The following is a 24,822-nucleotide window of genomic DNA, read 5'->3' as shown; positions in this document are numbered from 1 at the left end:
ACTAAAAGGCAAAAAGATATGACGCTGGAAGATGAGCCCCTCAGGTCAGAAGGCATCCAATATGCTACTGGGGAAGAGCAGAAGGCAAGTACTAGTAGCACCAGAAAGAATGAAGTGGCTGGGCCAAAGCTGAAAGGATGCTCAGCTGTGGATGTATCTGGTAGTGAAAGGAAAGTCCGATGCTGTAAAGATTTTTTTCTCCATAGGAACCTGAATGGAAAATCTATGAATCAAGGAAAGCTGGACATGGTCAGACAAGAGATGACAAGACTGAACATCGACATCTTAGGAATCAGCTAACTAAAATGGACAGGAATGGGTGAATTTAATTCAGATGACCATCAAGTATACTACTGCGGGCAAGAATCCCTCAGAAGAAATGGAGTAGCCATCATAGTCAATAAAACGAGTAGGAAAAGCAATACTGGGATACAATCCCCAAAATGACAGAATGATTTCAGTTCAAATCCAAGGCAAACCATTCAATATCACAGTAGTCCAAGTCTATGCCCCAACCACCGGTGCTGAAGAGGATGAAATTGACTGGTTCTATGAAACCCTACAGCACCTTATAGAACTAACACCAAAAAACGATATCCTTATCATCATGGGGGACTGGAATGCTAAAGTAGGAAGCCAAAAGATAACCGGAATAACAGGCAAGTTTGGCCTTGGAGTACAAAATGAAGCAGGGCACAGGCTGACAGAATTTTGTCAAGAGAATACGATGGTCATCGCAAACACTCTTTTTCAACAACCCAAGAGACAGCTCTACACATGGACATCACCAGACGATCAACACAGAAATCAGAATGACTATGTGCTCTGCAGCCAAAGATGGAGAAGCTCTATACAGTCAGCAAAAACAAGACCAGGAGCTGACTGTGGCTCAGACCATGAGCTTCTCATTGCAAAATTTAGGCTTAAACTGAAGAAAGTAGGGAAAAGCACTAGGCCACTCAGATATGAACTAAATCATATCCCTGATAAATATACAGTAGAGGTGACAAACAGATTTAAGAAATTAGATCTGATAGACAGAGTGCCTGAAGAACTATGGACGGAGGTTCGCAACATTGTACAAGAGGTAGCAACTAAAGCCATCCCAAAGAAAAAGAAATGCAAGAAAGTAAAATGGCTTTCTGAGGAAGCTTTGCAAATAGTTGAGGAAAGGAGGGAAGCGAAAGGCAAGGGAGAAAAAGAAAAAGAAAGATACACCCAATTGAATGCAGAATTCCAGAGAATAGCTAGGAGAGATAAGAATGCCTTCTTAAATGAACAGTGAAAAGAAATAGAAGAAAACAATAGAATAGGGAGGACCAGAGATCTCTTCAAGAAAATTGGAGAGATGAAGGGAACGTTTCATGCAAAAATGGGCATGATAAAGGACCAAAATGGCAGGGACCTAACAGAGGCAGAAGAGATTAAGAAGAGGTGGCAAAATTACACAGAAGAACTATACAAGAACAAACTTAACATCCCTGATAACCACGATGAGGTGGTCATGACCTTGAGCCAGACATACCTAGAATGTGAAGTGAAGTGGGCCTTAGGAAAGCTGAGCAACAACAAAGCTAGTGGAGGTGACAGTATTCCAGCTGAGCTATTCAAAATCCTAAAGGAACAAGTTTCTGGGAAAGATCTGTTTAATTTTTACATAATTTAATCTTGTATTTTATATTTTAAATTTTATGTCCTAGAGTATGCCTTATTTTAACTGTGATGCTTCTGACACGAATAAACAAATGATGGTTCTAATTTTAAGTGGTCATTTCAAATCCTGGGAGATTATTTGAAGGACGCTACTGTTGATACTATGGTGTTAAATATGATAAGAGATGGCAAAATAGAAGGGATCCCCCTAAAATCCATTTTCATCTCTAGAGTTTTAAGTGCATTCAGTTCCAGTTGTTATGGCTGCACCACAAGGCCAGCTCTTCAACCTCACATCCATATCCAGACTCATCACCGTCTTGAATGAGGCCAATGACCGTTGTATTGTCTGCAAACCTCAGAACTTAACAGAGAGTTCCCTTGAGGTACAGTCATAAATTGAGATTGCAGATAAATGTATATGAAACGAGATACATTTACTCTTATTTAATTGTTTTCTTATATTTAGCGATTGCTAAACAGGTATATTTCCTCAATTTGTTCAGTTCCAAATTTTCTTAAGTCAGATTGGTTTCCTAAGGTTATGTGAAAATTCAGCTCTTGCTCTCTTTTATTAGTTAGGGCAGGGATCTTCAAACTTGGCCCTTTTATGACTTGTGGACTTCAACTCCCAAAATTCCTCAGGCAGCGTGCCTGGCTGAGGAATTCTGGGAGTTGAAGTCCACAAGTCATAAAAGGGCCAAGTTTGAAGACCCCTGAGTTAGGGTTTTAATTTTTTTCAGTTGGCAATTAAGACTTTCTCATTCTATTTTCTTGTATTCCTATGGTGCCAAAATGAAGGTAACTTAGCTGTCTCTTCCCAACCCAGCCACTCCCATGCGCTGGAATTTCAACTCACATAACTGTTTTTAAGTTTGGGTGTGTCAGCTGGATATTATGGGAACTTAAATCCAACAAACAGAAGACACCACATTAAGGAAGACTAGATTAACATTAACATCCTGGTAGCTCAGTTATCGTTTCATCTGAGCTTGCAAAACTAGAAGCTGCAGAAAAGTTAAGAATTATGCAAAATGCAGAGTCCATTAAAAGTTTTTTATATGTTACTGAACCTCCTACCTGGAAGGAGGTATAGTTACAAAAGTTTGATGTGTAAATATAATGAGAAGCACAGTTTGCATGGGTGAAGATTCTCTATTTCTCACTCCACTGAGAATAGTTTGTCTGGAAAATAAAGCATTGTTATAATTTTATTTGGAAGCTAACTGAAGAATGTAAATACACAACAGTAAATCCTGCAGAGATTTAGGGTTAGCCTCTTTCTGGATGAACATTCTGTTTACAAAAGCTATTAAGGTTCCATTTATTTTGGGTGGAACAATATTAGTTATCTTATCTCATGGAACACAGTTAGGAAATTATGGCAATTATAATCAGAAAACCTTGTAATTATTTCATTTTTTGACAATTCAGAGCTAACTCAAGAGAGGGTCATCCATCTTAGGTTTAGTTTCTTTAATATTGAAACAAGCAGCATATTTTTGGTCATTGCAAAATGGAAACATGCTGAAGAAAAGGTAGTGCATATCAGAAACAGAATTGCTTCTGCAAGGTACATATAAAAATCCTGCATACCCTGTTTTTTACAGCACAGGGCAACCATAAGGTTCTTTTTCTAAAGCTTCAAGTTAAGAGCTCAACCCAACCAAGCATTAAACAAGTGCACCTGCTTTATCGAAGCAAATAATTCCAGCAGGGATTCATGTTGCTGTGGATACAAAAGGGGAAGAACAGCTCAAAGATACTTGTAAAGCAGGAGGGATTAGAGTATCTAGGGAAATAAGTAAAAGGTATTGGGTTTCATTGCCTGGCTTTAAAGTGCAGCTACAAAAGGCGGCCTAAGCATCCTTGGCTTTAAAATAAAAAAAGGGTCGTGTTGCCAATTTATTAGTGATGTGTTAAGGAAAGCAGAAATCACTGAAAATATTACTGCTTAGATCATTTTCACTTTTTGCAAAGGTAGATATTCCACAGAATTTCATAGATATTCGTGGATGAGAAGTAAGCTTTCTGAAACGAAAAGATGGTTTGAGGATCAAGCTTGGTTTGAATGTACATGTACAGTCACAGGCATACCTCCCCAAAAGGAAGCTAAAGAATCAAATACATACATTAGTTGTACTTCTTACAACGGACTCATTAAAATACACAAATGAAATAATTCAAAACTATTTCCCGATGGCAAATGCAACAGAACAGAATCTTCCCTACTCTATGGAGACTTAATGGACCAATCCTATAGTATAAAATACATGAAGCAGATCTGGGCCTGACCAGTAGGTGGATGAGCAACTGTTTGGGAACAGGTTTTTTTTCCCCTCCAAAGCCAAAACTACTGGCTTTGATTTAAAAGCACGGTAATTCCTTTTATAGATTTTTTTTTCATTTATTTCATTGATGGTTTCACACGTTGAAGGATGTACAGAATCCATAAGCTCAGTTAAAGTATTGTAAGTCCAAATGCATTGTGGAGATCTAAGCTTATAAGGAAAAGCAGATAAGAACTATTTTGTTAGTGCTAAACATTAAAATCATTTGACTAGATATACCCATACTACAGTATTGTTCTCTTTTAAATGATTGCTGCAAATATTTTGAGCACTATCTTTCATCATTATGTCTTGCATTTATCACAGACACCATCTATTGTTACTGATTTCACAGCTAGGCAAGACAGAACATGCCCTATTTATCTCTGTCTGAACGTTCAGTAATACTGAGTGCACAGAGAACCACCGCATTGTTTTGTTTCGCATTATTTTCCCTCAATATAGACAAAAAAAAAAACAATCTGAAAAGGGCACATATTTCAGTCAACTCATGTGGCAAAAGGCAGATAGCGTAAAACAATAACAATTACTACAACATTCATTACATGTTAGCCCTGTGATCAGCAAGTAAGACCTAACTATTTAATTAGTCAACTAATTAGTGGCAGGCAACATGGAAGGCTCCTAACATTCTCAGACAAATGTAAAGATAAAAAGCCTAATTAAACAGCAAGCATTATGCTGGCTACTGCCAAACAAGACAGCTGTGCAGGATACTGTGTAATACTGGGCTACCAGATAACAGGAGTTGTATCTGTTCTAAGTAGAGCTTAGAAGCATGCAATTCCTAAGCCATTATATTATGATTGCTAAACAAATCCAAGGAAAGAAAAAAGGATGAACTCAGTAAGTGCTATATTCATTCTATCAACAATCTCAGCCCTGTTTAGCTGAACAGGACTTACTCTCAAAGTGACTATGATAGGTTGCAGTCTAAATGTGTCTCCATCATTCTCAGTGGACAGCATTATAGTTATCCCTGAAATCCAAATCAACACATCTAAAGAAAATCTGATTAGAAAAGTTGCTTATCAGTTAAAGTTAAAGTTGCTCTTTCAGTTGTGCAATGTATTACAGAAACAGAATGCTATAGGACCTAGGAACACTATCAAAGACTTCTTCAAATGCTTATGTATAAGGATATGCAGTTTTTATTTTCATTTTTTTTGTCTTCTTCATTATCAGTACGAATGATAACGAATCAATGCTATCCTAGACATTGGGCAATTTATTAAATAGTCTCCTAATAGCAGGTAGTAAAGGGATGATACTAAAATAGGGCAAAGAGATATTGCTACAAGGTGTAGTGCAAATTCTTCTTTTATGCTTTCTGCATTCTTTTTACCAAAGGAATAATAGTGATCCATTTAACAATGGGGTATAAAATTTTCCCAATTCCTTCTTTGCTAAAACTCTTTGTTCTACAATATTTCTACATTGTTAATGTGATGGTAAATATAAACAACTGAATAAATAAAAACAATATGAACATTTGATTGTAACTTAATGCATAATTCAGAACATTAAAGGAAAATAAAATTAAACCTTTTAAATAACAAAATATAAAGTATATAATTATGGGGGAAATATCCCTAAATCCCAGCTTACAAGACTTCTAAGTGATATACATTTGTGGATGATAGTTCTGACACTGTTCTGACTATTTCGGAGGTCTTTCAAGCTTTAAATAATTCTGCAAGGCAGAGATAAAGCAGGTGTAGAAAATAGAAACATATTTTTCACATATAAAATTGATTTTATTTTTGTAATAAAAGCAGCACTTGATAAAATAGCCAAGTTCTCCCCCATGTTATTTTCATACACTAATCAAGCTTTGATACTTGAAGTAGGCTGGTCTGGAAACAAAAATGTCTGATGATAAACATAAGTGGGAAAGAAAATAAAACTGTCCTTACTGTCTCATACTTTATTATAATTTGTAATTTATTATAAATAATAATAATAATCCGCTGCATGGGTGCAAATAATTTAGGTATGACATTAACAGACCTATTTGCCCTTCTTCAGAAGCTTTTAAAGGAATTCAGCCAATCTGACCTGACCTAATGTACACTGCCCAGACTAAATATGATCTGAACATAGTTATACTCTGAATCACATACTTCTCCAAATTAGTTCTTCAAAGAAAATATGTATCGAACAGTACAAATATCATGAGATGTCAATCTTTAGCTGCATTTTACTCTAGGCTATTTAGCATGATATAGACATGATGTGAAAGTCTCCGTCTAAGTGCTGTAATTAAGGTTAATGTATTTCTTTAACGAGGTTGCTGTCTAGTAAGCCAGAATAGAATTGCAGCTGCCATTTGCAATCCACATGCTTCAGTGTAATCTGCGGAAGTGGATTCCTAATAACTAGCTCTAGATCTTTCCTCTTTATTCTTGCCATCTTAATGGAAAGCGCTGAGTAAAAGAGATGAGAAGAGCTCTCTCTGTACGTCTGAAAACTGAATGCGGTGAGACCAAATTTGGTAAGGCGAGAGAAGCTGCCAAAAGAAACACATCAAAGTAAAAGGGGAACCAAATCTGGTCCTGCAAAGTAAAACGTTCTAGGAAAAAAAAATCCCCCAATGCCTCCTTATGAGAGAAGCAGTTGGGCAGTGACCTGGAATGCTGCTGGTTAGTTCATATTAAGTCCCCCTCTCTCCTCCTCTGTTCACGTAACCCAGAGCAGAACATACAGTGTACGGCTTGCTCTCTGTTTCCCTGTACACAGAGAAAAACACAGAGTTGCAACAGAGGAAAGCAGATGCACACGACACACGTGGACTAATACATTAATTCATTACATAGAAAAGGTAGAGAAACTGCCTATGGCAAGTGCTAAAAAGGTTTTTGGGAGGAATTCAAGAAGTCAAGCTCTGAATGCTTTCTCTACTTTTCTCTTTCCGATCCAAAGGAATGTTGTAAAGAAATTATTGAGGGAGCTTCACATTATCTTCTTCAGACTGGTTATCCATCTGTCCGTCATCAGGATAGCTCTCGGAAAACAGGACAGAATGGAAGAAGATCAAATATATCTGATTTGGTCCAGAGACTAGGCATGGTACAGATTCCATCAGACAAAATGTCAGCTGGCAGGGACAGGAAGATGAGCCTTTTCTGATGTAATGCCTGTGGAATGCTGTATTTTCTCTTCGGAATTTAAATGGCCCCAACCTGACGGCCTTTAATAAGGCTTAACAAAGTTGACTGTGTACTGAACCTGGGGCTCCAAATGTATTAAGAGTCTTGTGTCTTGGGTGTATTGTTAATTAGTTAATTATTTTGGTCACTGTATATTTAGCTTTGGATTGTTTTTATTGTTTTAAAATGTTTTATTGTTTTAGAACTGTAAGCTACCCAGAGTCACTTGGTTGAGATGGATGGCTATAGAAGATAGATAGATAGATAGATAGATAGATAGATAGATAGATAGATAGATAGATAGATAGATAGATAGATAGACAGACAGACAGACAGACAGACAGACAGATACTGGCAAAAGGTACTGCGAACATTATGGACTGCTGGATGAACAAATAATTAAATAGTGGACAAAATCAGGCTGAAGCTTTCTTTATCAACTCAACTGACAAGGCTAACAGTTTAATATTATGGACATGCAAAGAGAAAGAATACTAGACAAAGATACCATGCTTGGCAAGATTGAAAATGTTAAAAAAATAGCATTGTAATGAATCAATGCAATAACAACAGCAGTAGACTCAACTCTAGCAGGGATTAGCCACTTGACTGAAGATCAAATACAATCCAGAACAACTATCTACAGGGTTTCTATAAGTCAATATCAATTTGATGGCAACTAACAATAACAACAAAAAGTCTGGACCTCCAAATGTTAGCTTGAAATTCCCACTATGCTTTAAAACATTGGCCATCCTGGTTAAACCTAAAACTAGAGATACATGCTATCTATGTCTACTCTAACAGTTTCTTGGTTAGATTCTAAAGAGATCTTCCTTTTGGAACTATTTTGGAAGTGCATCATCAGCACTGTGAATGCTAGTGATGATCACCACTATAACCACAGCTACAATGTATGCCATACACAAAGTCAACTTGATTGTCTTTAACCCTGAGTGGAAGGAGGCAGTGGCATGTGTACATTAACAAGCACAGAGACTTTAAATCATAGCAGTATAGATAGGTTAGGTAATTGGTAATAGCTAAGGTGCCAGACATGAAATGACAATATACAGTTGGACAAGTCACTTATTCTAAGCCTAACCTACTTCAAGAATTATTATTGTAGAGGCAGCATAAGGTGAAACTTATAAGTATATAATGATGAGCTTTCATTAAAAAAGATGAGACATAAATGCAATAATTGAACAAACAAATATAAAATGAAAAATTGTCCAGTGTGAGATTAAATGACAACAAATCTAAAAACTTACCAAAAAATCAGTGTCTCCAGGAAGGAGATTCCAACATTTGATGATCCAACAACTACTATTCTACAACTGACAGATACCTTAGGCTCCAAGGTCAACTTCCGATTGAAATGATACAGTGCATATTTTAACTGTATAAGGAATGAAAAAAACAAAAATGTTCTTTAGAAACATATACTAAATGTTCTTTAGTATATTTGGATTACAAACATGTTATAAACATGGACACAGCAATATGCGAAACTTCCAAATTGTAGAACATGTCTGGGGATTTCAATTTTCCAATATAATTAGAAATCTAGCGACACCAATATCCAGAGATATTGGTATCCTTCTACTTTTCCCCAAAGAATTCCAATTTGCCATGAAATATGTTGAAATTATCAAAATTGCTTTAAATCCTTGAGGAGAAAAGGGTCCAGGAAGAATGGAAAATTCCATGGAACAAGATAGGCACAACCATATTCAATCCCTGTAAGACAAAATGGGAGTGGATATATGTAGAGGTGTTTAAAATGCTGGACAGAAAAAAAGTGGTATGTATAGAAAGTGGGAGAAGAGCATCATTACTGAAGAAGAATATCAGGCGTTTTCCAGAAACAGACAAGTTAATGCACAGAATGAAGCTTGTGAGAAATTTTCAAAATGGAAGTGGGACTCTTGTTACATTATACCACTGGGAGAAGGAGGGAACTGCAGTTTAGGATTAGGTGAGTTACTTGAGGCAAAATCTGCAGTAGCTGTGTGAACAAAGTTTTCATTATTTATATAACATACCATGAGGGACAGTAGCAATACTGGATTCAGGAAGCAACAGTTGTAGTGCTAAGTTTGTTTGTTTGTTTGTTTGTTTGTTTGTTTGTTTTTCTATACCGCCCTATTCCCGAAGGATTCAGGGCGGTTTACAGGGCAACATTTAAAAGACAATATAAAAGTTAAAAAATAGAATTAAAATGAATTAAATTAATTAATAGCCCAAACAAATAAACAAAGTTTAAAAATGAGGACCCAGATTGTTGGGGGCAATAAGCTGACTTTGTAATAATACCGCTTGGGGGTGTGTGTGAAAGCCCTAACAAGCAGGCATATACATAGAATGAAGGCTACTGCTAAGCTTGTAAGCCGCCCTGAGTCTTCGGAGAAGGGCGGGATATAAATGGAATTTAAAAAAAAAAAGATAAAACCCCTCAGTCCAGGCCAGATAGATCTAAAGAGCCAGGTTTTCAGGTCCCGGCGAAACGAACGAAGGTCGGGGGCGGTCCGGAGTTCCACAGGCAGATCATTCCATAGGGCAGGCGCGCCCACAGAGAACGCCCTCCCTCTGGGGATCACCCGCCGGCACTCCCTGACCGGCGGCACCCTAAGGAGGCCCTCCCTATGGGAGCGCACAGGACGATGGGAAGTTGATGCCGGCAGCAGGTGCTCCCTAAGATAATCCGGGCCCATGCCATTTAGGGCTTTATAGGTCATCACCAGCACCTTGAAATTCATCCTGAGGGCAACTGGAAGCCAATGCAGCTCGCAGAGAAAAGGCATTACACGGGAGTATCGGGAGACTCCCATCACAACTCATGCGGCTGCATTCTGCACCAGCTGAAGCCTCCGAGTGGTCCTCGAGGGCAGCCCCATGTAGAGAGCGTTGCAGTAGTCTAACCGGGAGGTCACGAGCGCATGAGTGACTGTGCGTAGGGCATCTCGGTCCAGATAGGGCCGCAACTGGCGCACCAGGCGAACCTGGTTTGAAGTTTGAAGCACCACAGGGAAATCTTAACATTTTTTTACTGCAAACACCCAGTCAAAACTAAAGCTAAAATCTTGCCAGGACTCCTTTCTTTGCTTGCTCACATAATCTTATAGATACCTTTAATTAAATTAATACTAAGCAACCAATTCACATAGCTATGCTAATATCCATTAATTTGTTAGTCCATATACTGTAGAATTCCAGTTCACACAGGTCAGGTCTGTCACTTTTGTGCAAGAGAAAATACAGTGAAATTGTATAACATTTTTCATCAGCACTGCAATCTATATGAACCATCTCATCTTCTTCTTCATCATCCCACCCTCTATTTATATGGGGCACAGATGAAACTATGGCATAAATTAAACACAGAGTATTTCATTTGGATCTACATAAGGACACATGCAAAGTTCCAACAGAAGAGAACATTTGAATAGCTCAGAGTTGAAATGAGGGGTCCTTAGTGCTTTCTTGAGGCCCCCTGCAAAGCAGGAGCAGGGACCAAACCACATCTCCCTCAACACTGAATGGAACCAGCTCCAAAGAAAGAAGGAGAATCACAACAGAACCCAACACCCTAAGGTAGTTCAGAAAGATTCCATGGTCAATGGGTATCATAGGCTGCTAAGATGTCAAGGGGGACCAAGATGGTTACATTACCCCCATCCTGAGCTGCCACATCATCAAGTGCAACCAAAGTTGTCTCAATACAATATCAGCGACTGTGATCTAAGATGTCTCAAACCAGGAAGGGGTCCAGAAAATCCATTTCCTCCAGGATCTTTTGAGTGGTAGGCTGAGCACTTTCTCAACAACCTTCCCCAGAAAGGAGGGTTAGGAACTGAACAGAAATAGTCCAAATCTATGGGATCCAAAGATAGTTTCTTGAGAATGGGATGGACTACTCCTCCTTCAGAGTCGATGAGATTATCCCATCTTTCAAGATAGAATTCACCATCACAGGGATTTTCCCACCTTGTCCATTTCTTCAGAAGTAACAGGAATAACAACAACAACAACAACAACAACAGAGTTGGAAGGGACCTTGGAGGTCTTCTAGTCCAACCCCCTGCTCAGGCAAAAAACCCAATACCATTTCAGACAAATGGCTGTCCAGTCTCTTACTTCCACTGTTGGAGCATTCACAACTTCTGGAGGCAGGCTGTTCCACTGGTTAATTGTTCTAACTGTCAGGCAATTTCTTCTTAGTTCTAGTTGGATCATCATCTTTTCATAATAAGTACCCCAGATCATATTGCTACCACACTGAGACAAAAGTAATGTATATGGTATGTGACAATCACCCACGTTGTGGGATGGGCCTGCCTGCTGCAAAGCTCGTCATGAACATAAAGGCTTCCTCTGAGCCCAGACCCAAGAAAAGCAGGTTGAAATCCTCCAGGACCATAAATTTGGAAACACCAATAGACACAGCATCACGTTATTTTAGAAAAGGCAAGTGCATAGCTGCAAATTCCTCTTTGGAAAGGACTATTAAGGCCATCCACTTCATGTTCTTATCATGCTCACTACCTGGAGATAGCAAGGGTAGGCAAAGTAAACAAGTTGCAGTTACATTATGAATACCAGATTTGTACTCATCTGAACTCTAAATGGCAATCTGCAACGATCACTTTGATTCCATAGAAATTGTTTTTTGTATTACACACACTGGCAAATGCTTTTTTCAACAGGAGAACAGACTTGTTCTGCCCCTTGTAATATTCCAGATGGAAATACAACTGCCTTTTAAATATTATCTGTATTAATGTGTTTTAATATTGTTCTAAAGATGTGATCAGAAGTGCCTATCTATAGTTCCAATATTAGGTAAAGCTTTGTCAAATAGAGACACTGCGAGACCTACGATGACTTCACAGGCTCAAAATCACATTTGGAAATCTTTAGGTAGTAAGACATCTATAAATGCTTTTATGTGATGTCCATCATGAGTAGTAAATGCAGTGACCTATCAATCCCTGTCTTATAACAATATTTAATAGGCTTTTGAAAATCCAAAATAAAGAACTTATTTCATGAAACTGAGTAAACTCAATTATGTGAGGGAGTAGATGGTTATCCATTACTACTAGCACTGTGTGTATTTAGAGGTGAAGTTATGTTTGTGCATTACCTCCCCAATATGAGTTATTATTTTCTCTGCCAACTGACTCTGTGTCATCCCCTCTCATTTGTTCAAAACTAGCAGCAATATACAATACTCTTCTATACATTTCTTGCTGGTAAAATTTCTGATACAATGCCACAATTTTAACTTTCAGCATGCACACAATTCTTAACATTAATCCTTAATATAGACAAGGCGATCTCTTCCAGTTGGCAAATCTTAAAAGAAACCTCTGGGATTCCTTAGCTCAGGAAATTCTTCATCTTGTGCAGTCAACAAATAAATTCTGAACTCCTTTTAATTCAAGAGGAGAATTACAGGCTTACTCAGCTTTTGGTACACCAATTGTAACCCCATTTTTCTCACTACTTTACTACACTGTATACCGTACATTTAACAACATTTATTCATTCGTTTGTTTGTTTGTTTGTTTATGCAGGAACCCAGTTAAAAACAAAAGCAACAATGCAGTTCCTTTCAAACTCTTGCCAGAACTCCTACATTTGCCTCATCTCTCTACAGTACCAGAGTTTGGCCACAAATCATACTGATCCTACAATCAGACCATCAGTCATCACTCCAGCTAGACCTTAGCTATGTAGCACTAATAGCAGAAAATGCCATTGCCCATAGAAAAACATATTAATAATAATAATAATAATAATTTAATTTTTATACCGCCCTTCTCCAGAAGGACTCAGGGCGGTGTACAGGGCAAGACAATAAAATACAATATATAAAAGTTAAAAAATATTAAATACTACAGCCCAATTCAATAAGTTAATACAATAGCGTTAAAATACCCCTAAACCCATCAGACCAGGCCGGCTTGTTCAAATAAATATGTTTTTAGGTCACGTCGGAAGGAGCGACGGTCGGGAGCCATCCGGAGCTCCACCGGTAAACGGTTCCAAAGGTCTGGCGCGCCCAGAGAACACCCTCCCCCTGGGGGCTGCCAGTCGACACTCTTTGACCGACGGCACCCTAAGGAGGCCCTCTCTGTGGGAGCGCACTGGACGAAGGGAAGTTGATGCCGGCCGCAGGTGCTCTCGTAAGTAACCCGGACCCATGCCATTTAGGGCTTTATAGGTCATAACCAGCACCTTGAATCTTACCCGGAGGACAACCGGAACCCAATGCAGCTCGCAGAGTAGAGGTGTTACATGGGAGTATCGGGAAACCACCACCACCACTCGCGCAGCCGCATTCTGCACCAGCTGGAGCCTCCGAGTAGTCCTCAAGGGCAGCCCCATGTAGAGAGTGTTGCAGTAGTCCAAATGGGAGGTCACGAGTGCATGAGTGACTGTGCGCAAGGCATCCCGGTCCAGATAGGGCCGCAATTGGCGCACCAGGCGAACCTGGGCGAAGGCCCCCCTAGTCACAGCTCCTATATGATCTTCTAAAGAGAGCTGTGAATCTAGGAGGACACCCAAGTTGCGAGCCCTATCTACGGGGAGTAATATCTGGGAGTAATATCTCACCCCCCCATAGTCAACGATGGAACAAACTGAATTTCCTGAGATGCTGGCACACACAGCCACTCAGTCTTGTCAGGGTTGAGCCGAAGCCTGTTCCTCCCCATCCAGACCCGAACCGCCTCCAGGCAACGGGACATCACATCGAGGGCATCACTGGGGTGGTTTGGGGTAGAAATAAAAAGCTGGGTATCATCCGCATATTGATGGTACCCAACCCCAAAACCACGAATGATCTCACCCAGTGGCTTCATGTAGATGTTGAACAGGAGAGGTGAGAGGACTGACCCCTGAGGGACTCCACAAATGAGAGGCCTTGAGGCCGACCTCTGCCCTCCTGCCAACACTGACTGCGAATGTCCCAGGAGGTAGGAGGAGAACCACCGTAAGACGGTGCCTCCCACTCCCAACCCCCGAAGACGCCGCAGTAAGATACCATGGTCGATGGTATCAAAAGCCGCTGAGAGGTCTAATAGGACTAGGACAGAGGAGCAGCCCCTGTCCCGAGCCCGCCAGAGATCATTCACCAGCGCGACCAATGCCGTCTCCGTGCCTGAAGCCCGATTGGTACGGGTCTAGATAATCAGCTTCCTCCAGGAACAAAGGGAGCTGCTGCGCCACCACACTCTCAACAACCTTCGCAAGAAAGCGAAGGTTGGAGACTGGACGATAGTTGTTTAACACAGCTGGGTCCAGGGCAGGCTTCTTGAGGAGGGGTCTCACCACCGCCTCCTTCAAGGTGGTGGGAAAACTACCCTCACTCAAAGAAGCAGTTATCACTGCCTGGAGCCAGCCTCGTGTCCCCTCCCAAGCCGAATATACCAGCCAGGAGGGGCACGGGTCCAATAAACACGTGGTGGAGCTCAGCCTCCCCATAATCCTGTTCACTTCTTCTGGAGTCACAAGATCGAACTCCTCCCAGATGACATCGACAAGACCCCCCATGTTCTCACCGTCAGACTCTGCCCAGTTGGAGTCCAAACTGGTCCGGATCTGAGTGATTTTGTCTGACAGATGCTGGCTAAACTCCTCGGCACGACCCTGCAAGGGCTCCCCCCTCACCTCCTGATTCAGGAGGGAGCGAGTCACCCTAAACAGGGCGGCCGGGCGATTATCTGTGGACGCGATGAGGATGGCAAAGTAGTTAGACCTTGCCATCCTCATCGCCGTGAGATAAGACCTCGTAAAGGATCTTAGTCGCAATCGGTCGGATTCAGACCGGCTGGATCTCCAACAGCTCTCTAGGCCCCGTCTCCGACGCTTCATCTCCTGGAGCTCCGCGGAAAACCACGGAGCCCACTGGGATCTGCACCAGGTCAGGGGCCGCATGGGTACAACTTGGTCAAGTGCCTCCGTGGCAGCCTTTTCCCAGGCCTCCACTAAGGCCTCGGCCAAGCTGTGAACTAGGGCGGCAGGTGGGGACCCAAGCGCCGCCTGGAACCGCTCAGGGTCCATTAAGCGCCTGGGGCGGAACCATCTAGTTGGTTCAACAACCCCACAACGGGGATTGGCAAAATGGAAGACCAGCCGCAGGAGATGATGATCGGTCAATGACAGGGGCGTAACAGTTGGAGAACCCCCACCCAGATCATCTAACCACCGGCCAGATAGAAAAATCAAATCGAGCGTGTGACCCCCCCATGAGTCGGGCCCTGAATTACTTGCGTCAGGTCCATGGCTGTCATGGAAGCCATGAACTCCCGAGCTAACTCAGATGATCCCCCCAGGGATGGTAGATTGAAGTCACCCAAAATTATAAATCTGGGAAACTCAATCACCAACCCCGAGAGGATATTGAGAAGCTCAGGCAGGGCTGCTGCTATGCGACTAGGCGAAAGGTACACCAGCAGCAAGCCCAACTGAGCCCTAGGGCCACATCTCATGAGAGACTCATACCCGGCTATTTGGACAATGGTGGCCTCCCGCGGACATAAGGTCTCCCTCACAACTACCGCCACACCCCTGCCCCTACCCTGAGCCCGAGGCCGGTGAAGAACCCGGAAACCCGGTGGGCAAATGTCAACCAGAGGGACACCTCCCTCTGGGCCCAACCAGGTCTCCGTAATGCAAGCCAGGTCCACACGCTCCTCCTCAACCAAATCACGGATGAGAGGGGCCTTATTAACTAAGGACCTGGCGTTAAAATACACAAGCCTGAGCTCAGGTGGCTGCTCATCCCCGTTCCCGGGACCACGGGACGAAACCAGAGGGTCAGAGCCCATCACCGCTTGAAGACAGCGGGGACGCACTCCCGAATGTTGATACGGCCCTCTGTTCGAACACCTGTTGCCATTCCCTAACGTCGTGGGAATAGGTAGTCCCACACCCCGCTCCGGGGCCCCGGAGGCAACCCGCCCAAGCCCCGTCCGACCGTGATCTATTCCAGGCCTGGCCTGACCAGCGGATGGTGGACACCCCCCAAAATCCAACCAAGACCGCAAACCCTCCCCCCTCCCTAACCCTATAAAATATTTCAATAAAAAACAAACCAGGAACCTCTTCTTAAATTTATACAAGGGGTTCCTGTCCCTACCCAACCAATATTGAATTAGTTTTGTAATTCATAGTACAGTATATTCTTCAGTAGCGTGCAGTCTCTTTTTTTTAAGGATTTAAAAAGTCAGGACATTTGATATTTAGGGAGATTAGAGTCATGTTTGACTACTGCCTTTTTATTTAACAGCATATCCCCAAAATGGTGAATGATTCTTTGGTTAACCGTGAGAGCCCTAAAGTTGTGTCAGGATCTCTTATGTGATTTATCATGAAGATTAAAGTACTAAGAGAAGTTTGAAGATTTGGAATTGGATCTCACCAGTAAATCAGTGATAGCTCTCTCTTTTTTCCACTATTCTACTAATGTTAAGAAGGTATTGGACTTTTTGAATAATTTTTGAGAGCATATTAATGAGCTGAATTTGAGATAACGTTCAGATATACCCATTGCTCAACATACCTTTTTTTGCTAGAAACACTGGAATAAAAGTTCAAATATGAGGATGTGGTCTATATTTTTCAGACAAATATTTTTTGAAAAATGTATATGCACTCTTGGCTGATTGGAGTTTGAAAAAAAAATCTTCAGATTCATGTTTTTTTCTGATAATTTTTAGCAGTGCAATCATGACATCCAGTGGCCAATGTCAGTTAAGATTAATCTGAGTTAAATGATGACTGTACAATGATGCTAAAAGATAATTGCAAATTGTTGATTACTCAGTGATTGAGATTACACCTTACACTAACAAAAGGTACAGCCTTAGTTTATTGAACAAATTGTATAAGTGGATTCACACAACACAGTAAATTACAAACACTAATATACCAAACATACGAACAAGGTTTATGCAACATGTTAAACCCACTGGCACACGAGATGATGAACTCTCTGAATTGGTGGAGTGTGCCGAGGCATGGTTTGTTTTAGCCATGATATATGCAACAGGTCACAATGACTGAAGTCACGTTTTCAAAGAATATAGAAATCAAGTGCCTAAACTTGCTCTATGCTACAGAATGAAGAAAGTGAATGAGAAAGATGCTTGCAATCTAAATACTGTTCCTTCATGCACTGTCAGGTAAATAATAATAATAATAATAATAATAATAATAATAATAATAATAATAATAACAACAACAACAACAACAACAACAACAACAACAACAACAATAATAAAGTTGGAAGGGACCTTGGAGGTCATCTAGTCCGACCCCCTGCTCAGGCAGGAAACCTTATACCATTTCAGGCAAATGGCTGTCCAGTCTCTTCTTAAAAACCTCCAGTGTTGGAGCATTCACCATTTCTGGAGGCAGGTTGTTCCACTGGTTAATTGTTCTAACTGTCAGGAAGTTTCTCCTTAGTTCTAGGTTGCTTCTCTCCTTGACTAGTTTCCATCCGTTGCTTCTTGTCCTGCTTTCAGGTGCTTTGGAGAATAGCTTGACTCCCTCTTCTTTGTGGTAGCCCCTGAGATATTGGAACACTGCTATCATGTCACCCCTCACTCTTCTCTTCGTTAAACTACACATACCCAATTCCAGCAACCGTTCCCTATATGTTTTAGCCTCCAGCCCCCTAATCATCTTTGTTGCTCTTCTCTGTACCCTTTCTAGAGTCTCAAGAGAGAGAAGCCATCGTTCTCCTTTCCTACTAGAGAAGGCTTCTTCTACAATTATATAAATTCAAAGCTCTCAGATTTGAATCTGGCAATTACCTTATCTAGGTTCAGGTTATTGAAAGGAGGGGTTGAATAGCAAGGAGGAGGAAATCCAAAACAGGGGAAAGATTACGGTTTGGAAGAGATATGTCACAAATGTACTGTAAATATAAACTTCCTCTGAGAGAAGATCAAAAAGAAAAAAAAGAAAAAAAGGGATTTAATATGAAGGCACCATATGACAAGTGTCTAATTTATTTGTTTCACTTATAAAACTTACAGAGCTGCCCACCTCAATCAAAGTGATTCTGGGTGATGTAAAACAGAGCCAAAGATTTAATAAATCTAACTTTTAATAAAATCAGTAAAACAGTAAACACGGGAAAAACAAAATAAATAAAACAAGATCACAAGAGGGGAGATACTACATACAACACAGCCAGGGCGCAGGCTCCCTCTGGACAGGGAATCTGTAGGCTTGTTGAAATAATCTAGGCTTTAAGAGCTTTCCAGGAGGTCACAAGGGTTGGGACCAACCTCACTCAGGAGGAATGATGTTTCAGAGGGTGGGTGCCATGCAGGAAAAGCTTTTCTCCTAGGTTCTGTCAGATGGAGCTCCCTTGCAGACAGGACTCACATCATGCTCTCCCTGCTGGATCTGATAGGATGGGTAGATGTAATCAGGAAGAAGTGGTATCTCAAGTATCCAGTCCCCATGACAGGTAGGGATTTAAAGGTCAAAATCAGCACTTTGAATCGGACACGGAAGCAAACCAGCAGTCAATGCAATTCTTAGAGCAAAGGTGCAACATGCCCTTCTAAGAGCACACATAACTTCCTGTGCTGCTGCATTTTATACCACCGGAGCTTCCAGATACTCTTCAAGATCAGCCTATTGGAGAGTTCATTGCAATAGTCCACTTGGGAAGTGACCAAGGCATGAGTAGCTGTGATCACAGCCTCGCGATCCAGGAACAGGTGTAAGTGGCATATCAGAAGAAATTGCACAAAGGCCATCCACACCACAGTACCACCTACTCTTCACAAGCAGAGTTGGGAGTTCAGAATGGCGCAACCAATGCCATTGAACTCATTTTATTTGCCATATAATAGCTCGAGTTAACAACAGCTCTAATGTGCAATAAATTACTTTTTCACCAGTACAGCAACTTGCTCCAAGAAGTTAAAAAATGTATCTGACATATATATATATATATATATATATATATATATATATATATATATATATATATATATATACACACACACACACACACACACACACACACACACACACATATATATATATATATATATATATATATACACACACACACACACACACACACACACACACACACATATATATATATATATATATATACATATATATATATATATATATATATATATATATATATATATATATATATATATATATATATATATATATATTCAGACATCACAATGTGTTACCCATCAAGTTCCACCTTATTTATATTCTGCTATTATTGAATGAAATAGTAATCATTAACTAATGCACAACAGAAAAAAGATTTATTATCTTTGATTACTGGAATTAGGGATTATGCTGAGATGAGTCATTCCTGCTGTGACCACCTGTCACATTGTTTCCACCTGGGAAGACAGCCTGCCTCTCTGTTACTTTTCTGCACCTCCTAACAAGAGGCCATTTCTGATGTGAAAGGCAAGACATAAATTTTGAATATGGACAATGTTCCATGAAGTTAAAAATGAATAACATTTGATTTTTAAATCCAGAAGATTGATATCATAAAAATTCATGGACATGTGCAGAAATGTTTTAGTACAGTATTACAAATACAGTTAGAAATTTCTTCCATCTTTTAGTATATTTAGCTATATGTTTCTGCCCATTTTTATGTACAAAATGCTCATTGAGTTTTGGGTTCCTTTTCCACATAAAGTACCAGAAAGATACTTAGATTTTATGCAATCTTCTGTAGCAGAAAATGTCCTTTTAGTGAGACCCAGAAAGTCCTTACTGAAAATACAGGGAGTAGCAACAAAGCACATCAATTAATCCTTGTAGAGCTTGCATAGTGGCTAAAAGTTATAGTCAATTAAAAATAAAGAGATAAATAAAGTTCCTCCTACCCAATAGTGCAAAATAGGGAAATTTATTACATGCTGAGTACGTTATGCAAAAAGAGATCCAACAAAATTACATCTATGACATTCCTCTTGATCAAATAAGAATATCGTGGCTCATTAAAATGCAGGAAATGGAATGCACTTTTTGTGGGTAATTCAACTTGCTCCTGAGTGCGCAGTTGTCCAGGAACAAAAAATTATCATTACTCTTGCGTATCCTACAAACTGAAATCTGCTGGTGCACAATACAGCAGCCAGTATTTTCAAGCATGATATTTTCAATCCAGTTGACTTTAAAATGACAGCAGGAGGTTAGTCCTCCTGAAAGCAAGCACCAAAATAACTATAGAAACTACAAAACCAAAGGATGTCACAGGTCCTTTTGAACATTCATGCTCAGAAGTAGCATAATATTTCTATATAACCTTCCGAGAGATGCATTGTTAACTTTCCTATAGTGCTTTTTGCCATACCTCTTGACCTGTCACTATTCTAGAGGTTTCCATACATTTCATCTTCTCCTATTCTTGATTTAGCTTCTGTCATTTAATTCCTCTGAGATACTCATATATCCTTTTATTAACATTAAACAAGAATGTTTGCTGTTTTTTTATATGTTAAAGGTAAAGGTAAAGGTTCCCCCGCACATGCGTGCTAGTCATTTCCGCCTCTAGGGGCCGGTGCTCATCTCCGTTTCAAAGCCGAAGAGCCAGCGCTTGTCTGAGGACGTCTCCGTGGTCATGTGGCCGGCATGACTAGACGCCAAAGGCGCACGGAACGCTGTTACCTTCCCACCGTAGTGGTCCCTATTTTTCTACTTCCATTTTTATGTGCTTTCGAACTACTCTGGAAAGAGTATAACACCTCTAACATATAAAAAGGGACGCGGTGGCTCAGTGGGTTAGGACACTGAGCTTGTCGATCAGAAGGTCGGCAGTTTGGCGGGTCGAATCCCGAGTGCCGCGTAGCAGAGTGAGCGCCTGTTACTCGTCCCAGCTTCTGCCAACCTAGCAGTTCGAAAGCACATAAAATGCAAGTAGAAGAATAGGGACCACTACGGCCACATGACCACGGAGACGTTCTCGGACAAGCGCTGGCTCTTCGGCTTTGAAACGGAAATGAGCACCAGCCCCTAGAATCGGAAACGACTAGCACGCATGTGTGGGGCAACCTTTACCTTTACCTTTAGTAGTATATGGATATAAGATGATGTATATTAGCAGTTATATATCCGTATTCTACTTTTCAAGACAAAGTTTCAAAGCCTTTTTGAATAATGTTGTGGAACTCTATTATAAATGAAACCAAGCTTCTCTCTCTTTTTTTATTGCTTCTTATTGCAGAAAGAGGAAATACTTGCTCAGGTTTCATTAGAACCATCATTAGAAAGCATTGAAAGTAAGGCTCTGAAAGCAACTGAATCAACATCCACTACTAGTTTTGAAGGAGAACCTTTCCATCCTCTATATAAAGGAGAAGTAAATGCCTTTTGTATTCAGCTCTTCAAATTCAGATTGATTGATTTGTCAAGGCAAACTTTAACTCCATGTCATGCTTCAATATTTCCTGAGGCCTGCAAGTTATGTAAAATAACTATTTCCCAATTTTTTTCAACAATGATTGAAATTCAGCAACAGCTAACATTCCTTACAGAGAATTCAAATTTTGAACATGCATACAGGATAAATACAATGTAAAAAATATAAAGACAGTGTCATGGAAAAACCCATTGAAAGAAATGAGACAGCAACACAAAACAATAATTCTTTACTTTAAGATTCAGAGGTTCATTTCAGCAATAATTTAGAACATAGATGAACATCATAACATCACTTACATTAACAACCCATTGCATAGCAGATCCAGAATGGCAAATCAATCAGCTCCAGTCCCAACCTCTTAGGCCCTTTCCTGTCCTAACACCAACAATAAAAAATGACTAAAAGTAACATTTAAAATTAAATGTTGTTATAACCCCTAACATTCATAGTTCATGCTATATAATTCAACAATGCAAGTGAATAATGGCATGTCACAGAAGAAGTAAGGTTTGCTTCTAATGATGTTCTTGGGATGATACTTAGAAATAACACTTGACAAAGAATATTTATTTTCCATATCCAAACAGCTTTCACACTGAGAAGGAAATCAACTTAACCAACTGCAGGCCAGCATTAATATTAACATTTGCAGCAAATAATGTCAGCATCTCTATATCACTGACATCATATTTTCCAAGCAATGATAGGTCACCTTATTGTTAATTTCACACATGGACATAAGTAGCAAACATTCAGAGCATTCTTCTTAATGAGGCCATCTGGTGCTTCCTCATAACTGTGTAATGTTTAAGCTTCCAAACAAAATCTAATGGCAATAATACACAAAATCCACTGACATTTACACTGAGGAAATTTACAGCCAGCCATTAGCTCAGAACAAATGTATCTGCATGACAACTAGTGGTATAAAGTCATTAGCTACCTGGGACAAGAATAAATAACTACTTTTGACCCATGCCTGTTCTATAGAAACTACTAATAATCTAATGTTGGAAATTATTGAGCAATAATTGCTCCTTGAAAAAAATTCTTTGTTAAACAAAGTTATTTTGATATGAAAATATAGAGTTTTTTAACATTTTAAGTCTGCAATCTTAAGGGGAAAACTTTTTTGATCCCCTGTTGATTTTGTATGTTTGCCCACTGACAAAGAAATGATCAGCCTATAATTTTAATGGTAGGTTTATTTTAAGAGAGACAGAATAACAACAAAAACATCCAGAAAAACACCTTTCAAAAAAGTTATAAATTGATTTGCATTTTAATGAGTGAAATACGTATTTGATCCCCTATCAATCAGCAAGATTTCCCGCTCCCAAGTGTCTTTTATACAGATAACGAGCTGAGATTAGGAGCACTCTCTTAAAGGGAGTGCTCCTAATCTCAGTTTATTATTTTATTTTTTATTTATTTTATTTTATTACCTCTATAAAAGACACCTGTCCACAGAAGCAATCAATCAATTAATCAGATTCTAAACTCTCCAACCTGGCCAAGACCAAGGATGTCAGGAACAAGATTGTAGAACTACACAAGGGTGGAATGGGCTACAAGACCATCGCCAAGCAGCTTGGTGAGGTGACAATTGTTGGTGTGATCATTCACAAATGGAAGAAACACAAAATAGCTGTCAATTTCCCCCAGTCTGGAGCTCCATGCAAGATCTCACCTCGTGGAGTTTCAACAATCAGAACAGTGAGGAAGCAGCCCAGGACTACACAAGAGGATCTTGTCAATGATCTCAAGGCAGCTGGGACCATAGTCACCAAGAAAACAATTGGAAACACACTACGCGGTGAAGGACTGAAATCCTACAGTGCCCGCAACTTCCCCTTGTTCAAGAAAGCACATGTACAGGTCCATCTGAAGATTGCTAATGAACATCTGAATGATTCAGAGGAGAACTGGGTGAAAGTGTTGTGGTCAGATGAGACCAAAATTGAATTCTTTGGCATCAACTTTCTTCTTTTCTTTAGACTAGTCAAACCCAAGTCTGCAGCCGTTCTTCATATGTTTTAGTCTCCAGGCCTTTGATCATTTTAGTTGCTCTTCTCTGAACTTTTTCCAAAGTCTCAACATCTTTTTTGTAGTATGGCGACCAAAACTGGTTGCAGTATTTCAGGTGTGGTCTTACTAGGGTTTTATAAAGCGGTACTAATACTTCGCGTGATCTTGATTCTATGCCTCTGTTTATACAACCCAGGATTGTATTAGCTTTTTTGGCTGCTGCTGCACATTGCTGGCTCATAGTCAAGTGATCGTCCACTAGGACTCCAAGGTCCCTCTCATACTTACTATTTTTGAGCCAGGTCTCACCCAGTCTCTACTTATATCTTTGATTTTTTTCTGCCTAAATGTAAAACTTTGCTTTTCTCCACATTAAAATGCATTTTGTTGGATAGGGGCCATTGTTCAAGTTTGTCAAGATCTTTTTGGATCCTGAGCTTGTCTTCAGGGGTGTTGGCTATTCCTGCCAGTTTGGTGTCATCTGCAAATTTGATGAGTTCCCCTTCTATTCCCTCATCTAAGTCATTTATGAAGATATTAAAGAGTACTGGGCCTAAGATGAAGCATTGTGGTACCCCACTGCTTACTTCTCTCCATGTGGATGTAGTACCATTGAGGACTACTTGCTGAGTACTGTTTGTCAGCCAGCTACAGATCCATCTGGTGGTGATATTGTCTATCCCACCTTTTTCTAGCTTACTAAGCAGCAGTATTGGTGATAGTTATTGCCATGTTCTTTAACTAACATATAATTTAAGATGTTAGTAACGCATTACGTTAATTCCAATTGCCATTTATGTCTCAGAAGGCCAACAAATTTGAAATTAAGTGCTTAATAGCCATGCAATATAAATTATCATGTTTTTCCTAAGCCTCATATTTCACTATGATTTAAGAGTAACAGTCAAGTATGATGAGGCAGGAGGTGTGCAAGCTACGACTGAAACAATTCAGCTACTCTAATCACTTCCTCAAATATTCCATTGATGAAATTATGTCTAATGTATGCTCACAGGGCAAAATTCCTTAAGCAAAATGAGTACTTTTAAGTCTTAATTGTTCATTAAATCAACACTATTGTTCACAATTGACCCTCATCACCAAAGTCTCAACAATTATATTTCCTGGTTTAGAGAAAAAAAAGGATTTATTCAAAAAGAAAGGAGGGCAGGTATCTCTAGAGTACAATATA

The 24,822-nt window shown here is 40.0% G+C and overlaps 1 protein-coding gene across 1 annotated transcript in view; it reads right to left on the bottom strand.

Moving 5' to 3' along the window:
- CFAP61 (cilia and flagella associated protein 61) overlaps positions 1–24,822 on the bottom strand; it is a gene marked incomplete at both ends in the record, with an annotated part of 142,199 nt that overhangs the window by 66,928 nt on the left and 50,449 nt on the right. The window contains one exon of the mRNA XM_083358329.1: positions 8,428–8,555. Coding sequence (XP_083214455.1) covers positions 8,428–8,555 — 128 coding nt within the window. The remainder of the gene's footprint in view (positions 1–8,427; positions 8,556–24,822) is intronic.

This window comes from Vipera ursinii, assembly GCF_947247035.1.
Source record: "Vipera ursinii genome assembly, chromosome: 3".
In the NCBI taxonomy this organism is placed as follows: Eukaryota; Metazoa; Chordata; class Lepidosauria; order Squamata; family Viperidae; genus Vipera; species Vipera ursinii.
The sequence above is the reverse complement of the archived record's forward strand: the minus strand, read 5'-3'. Positions and strand labels throughout refer to the sequence as shown.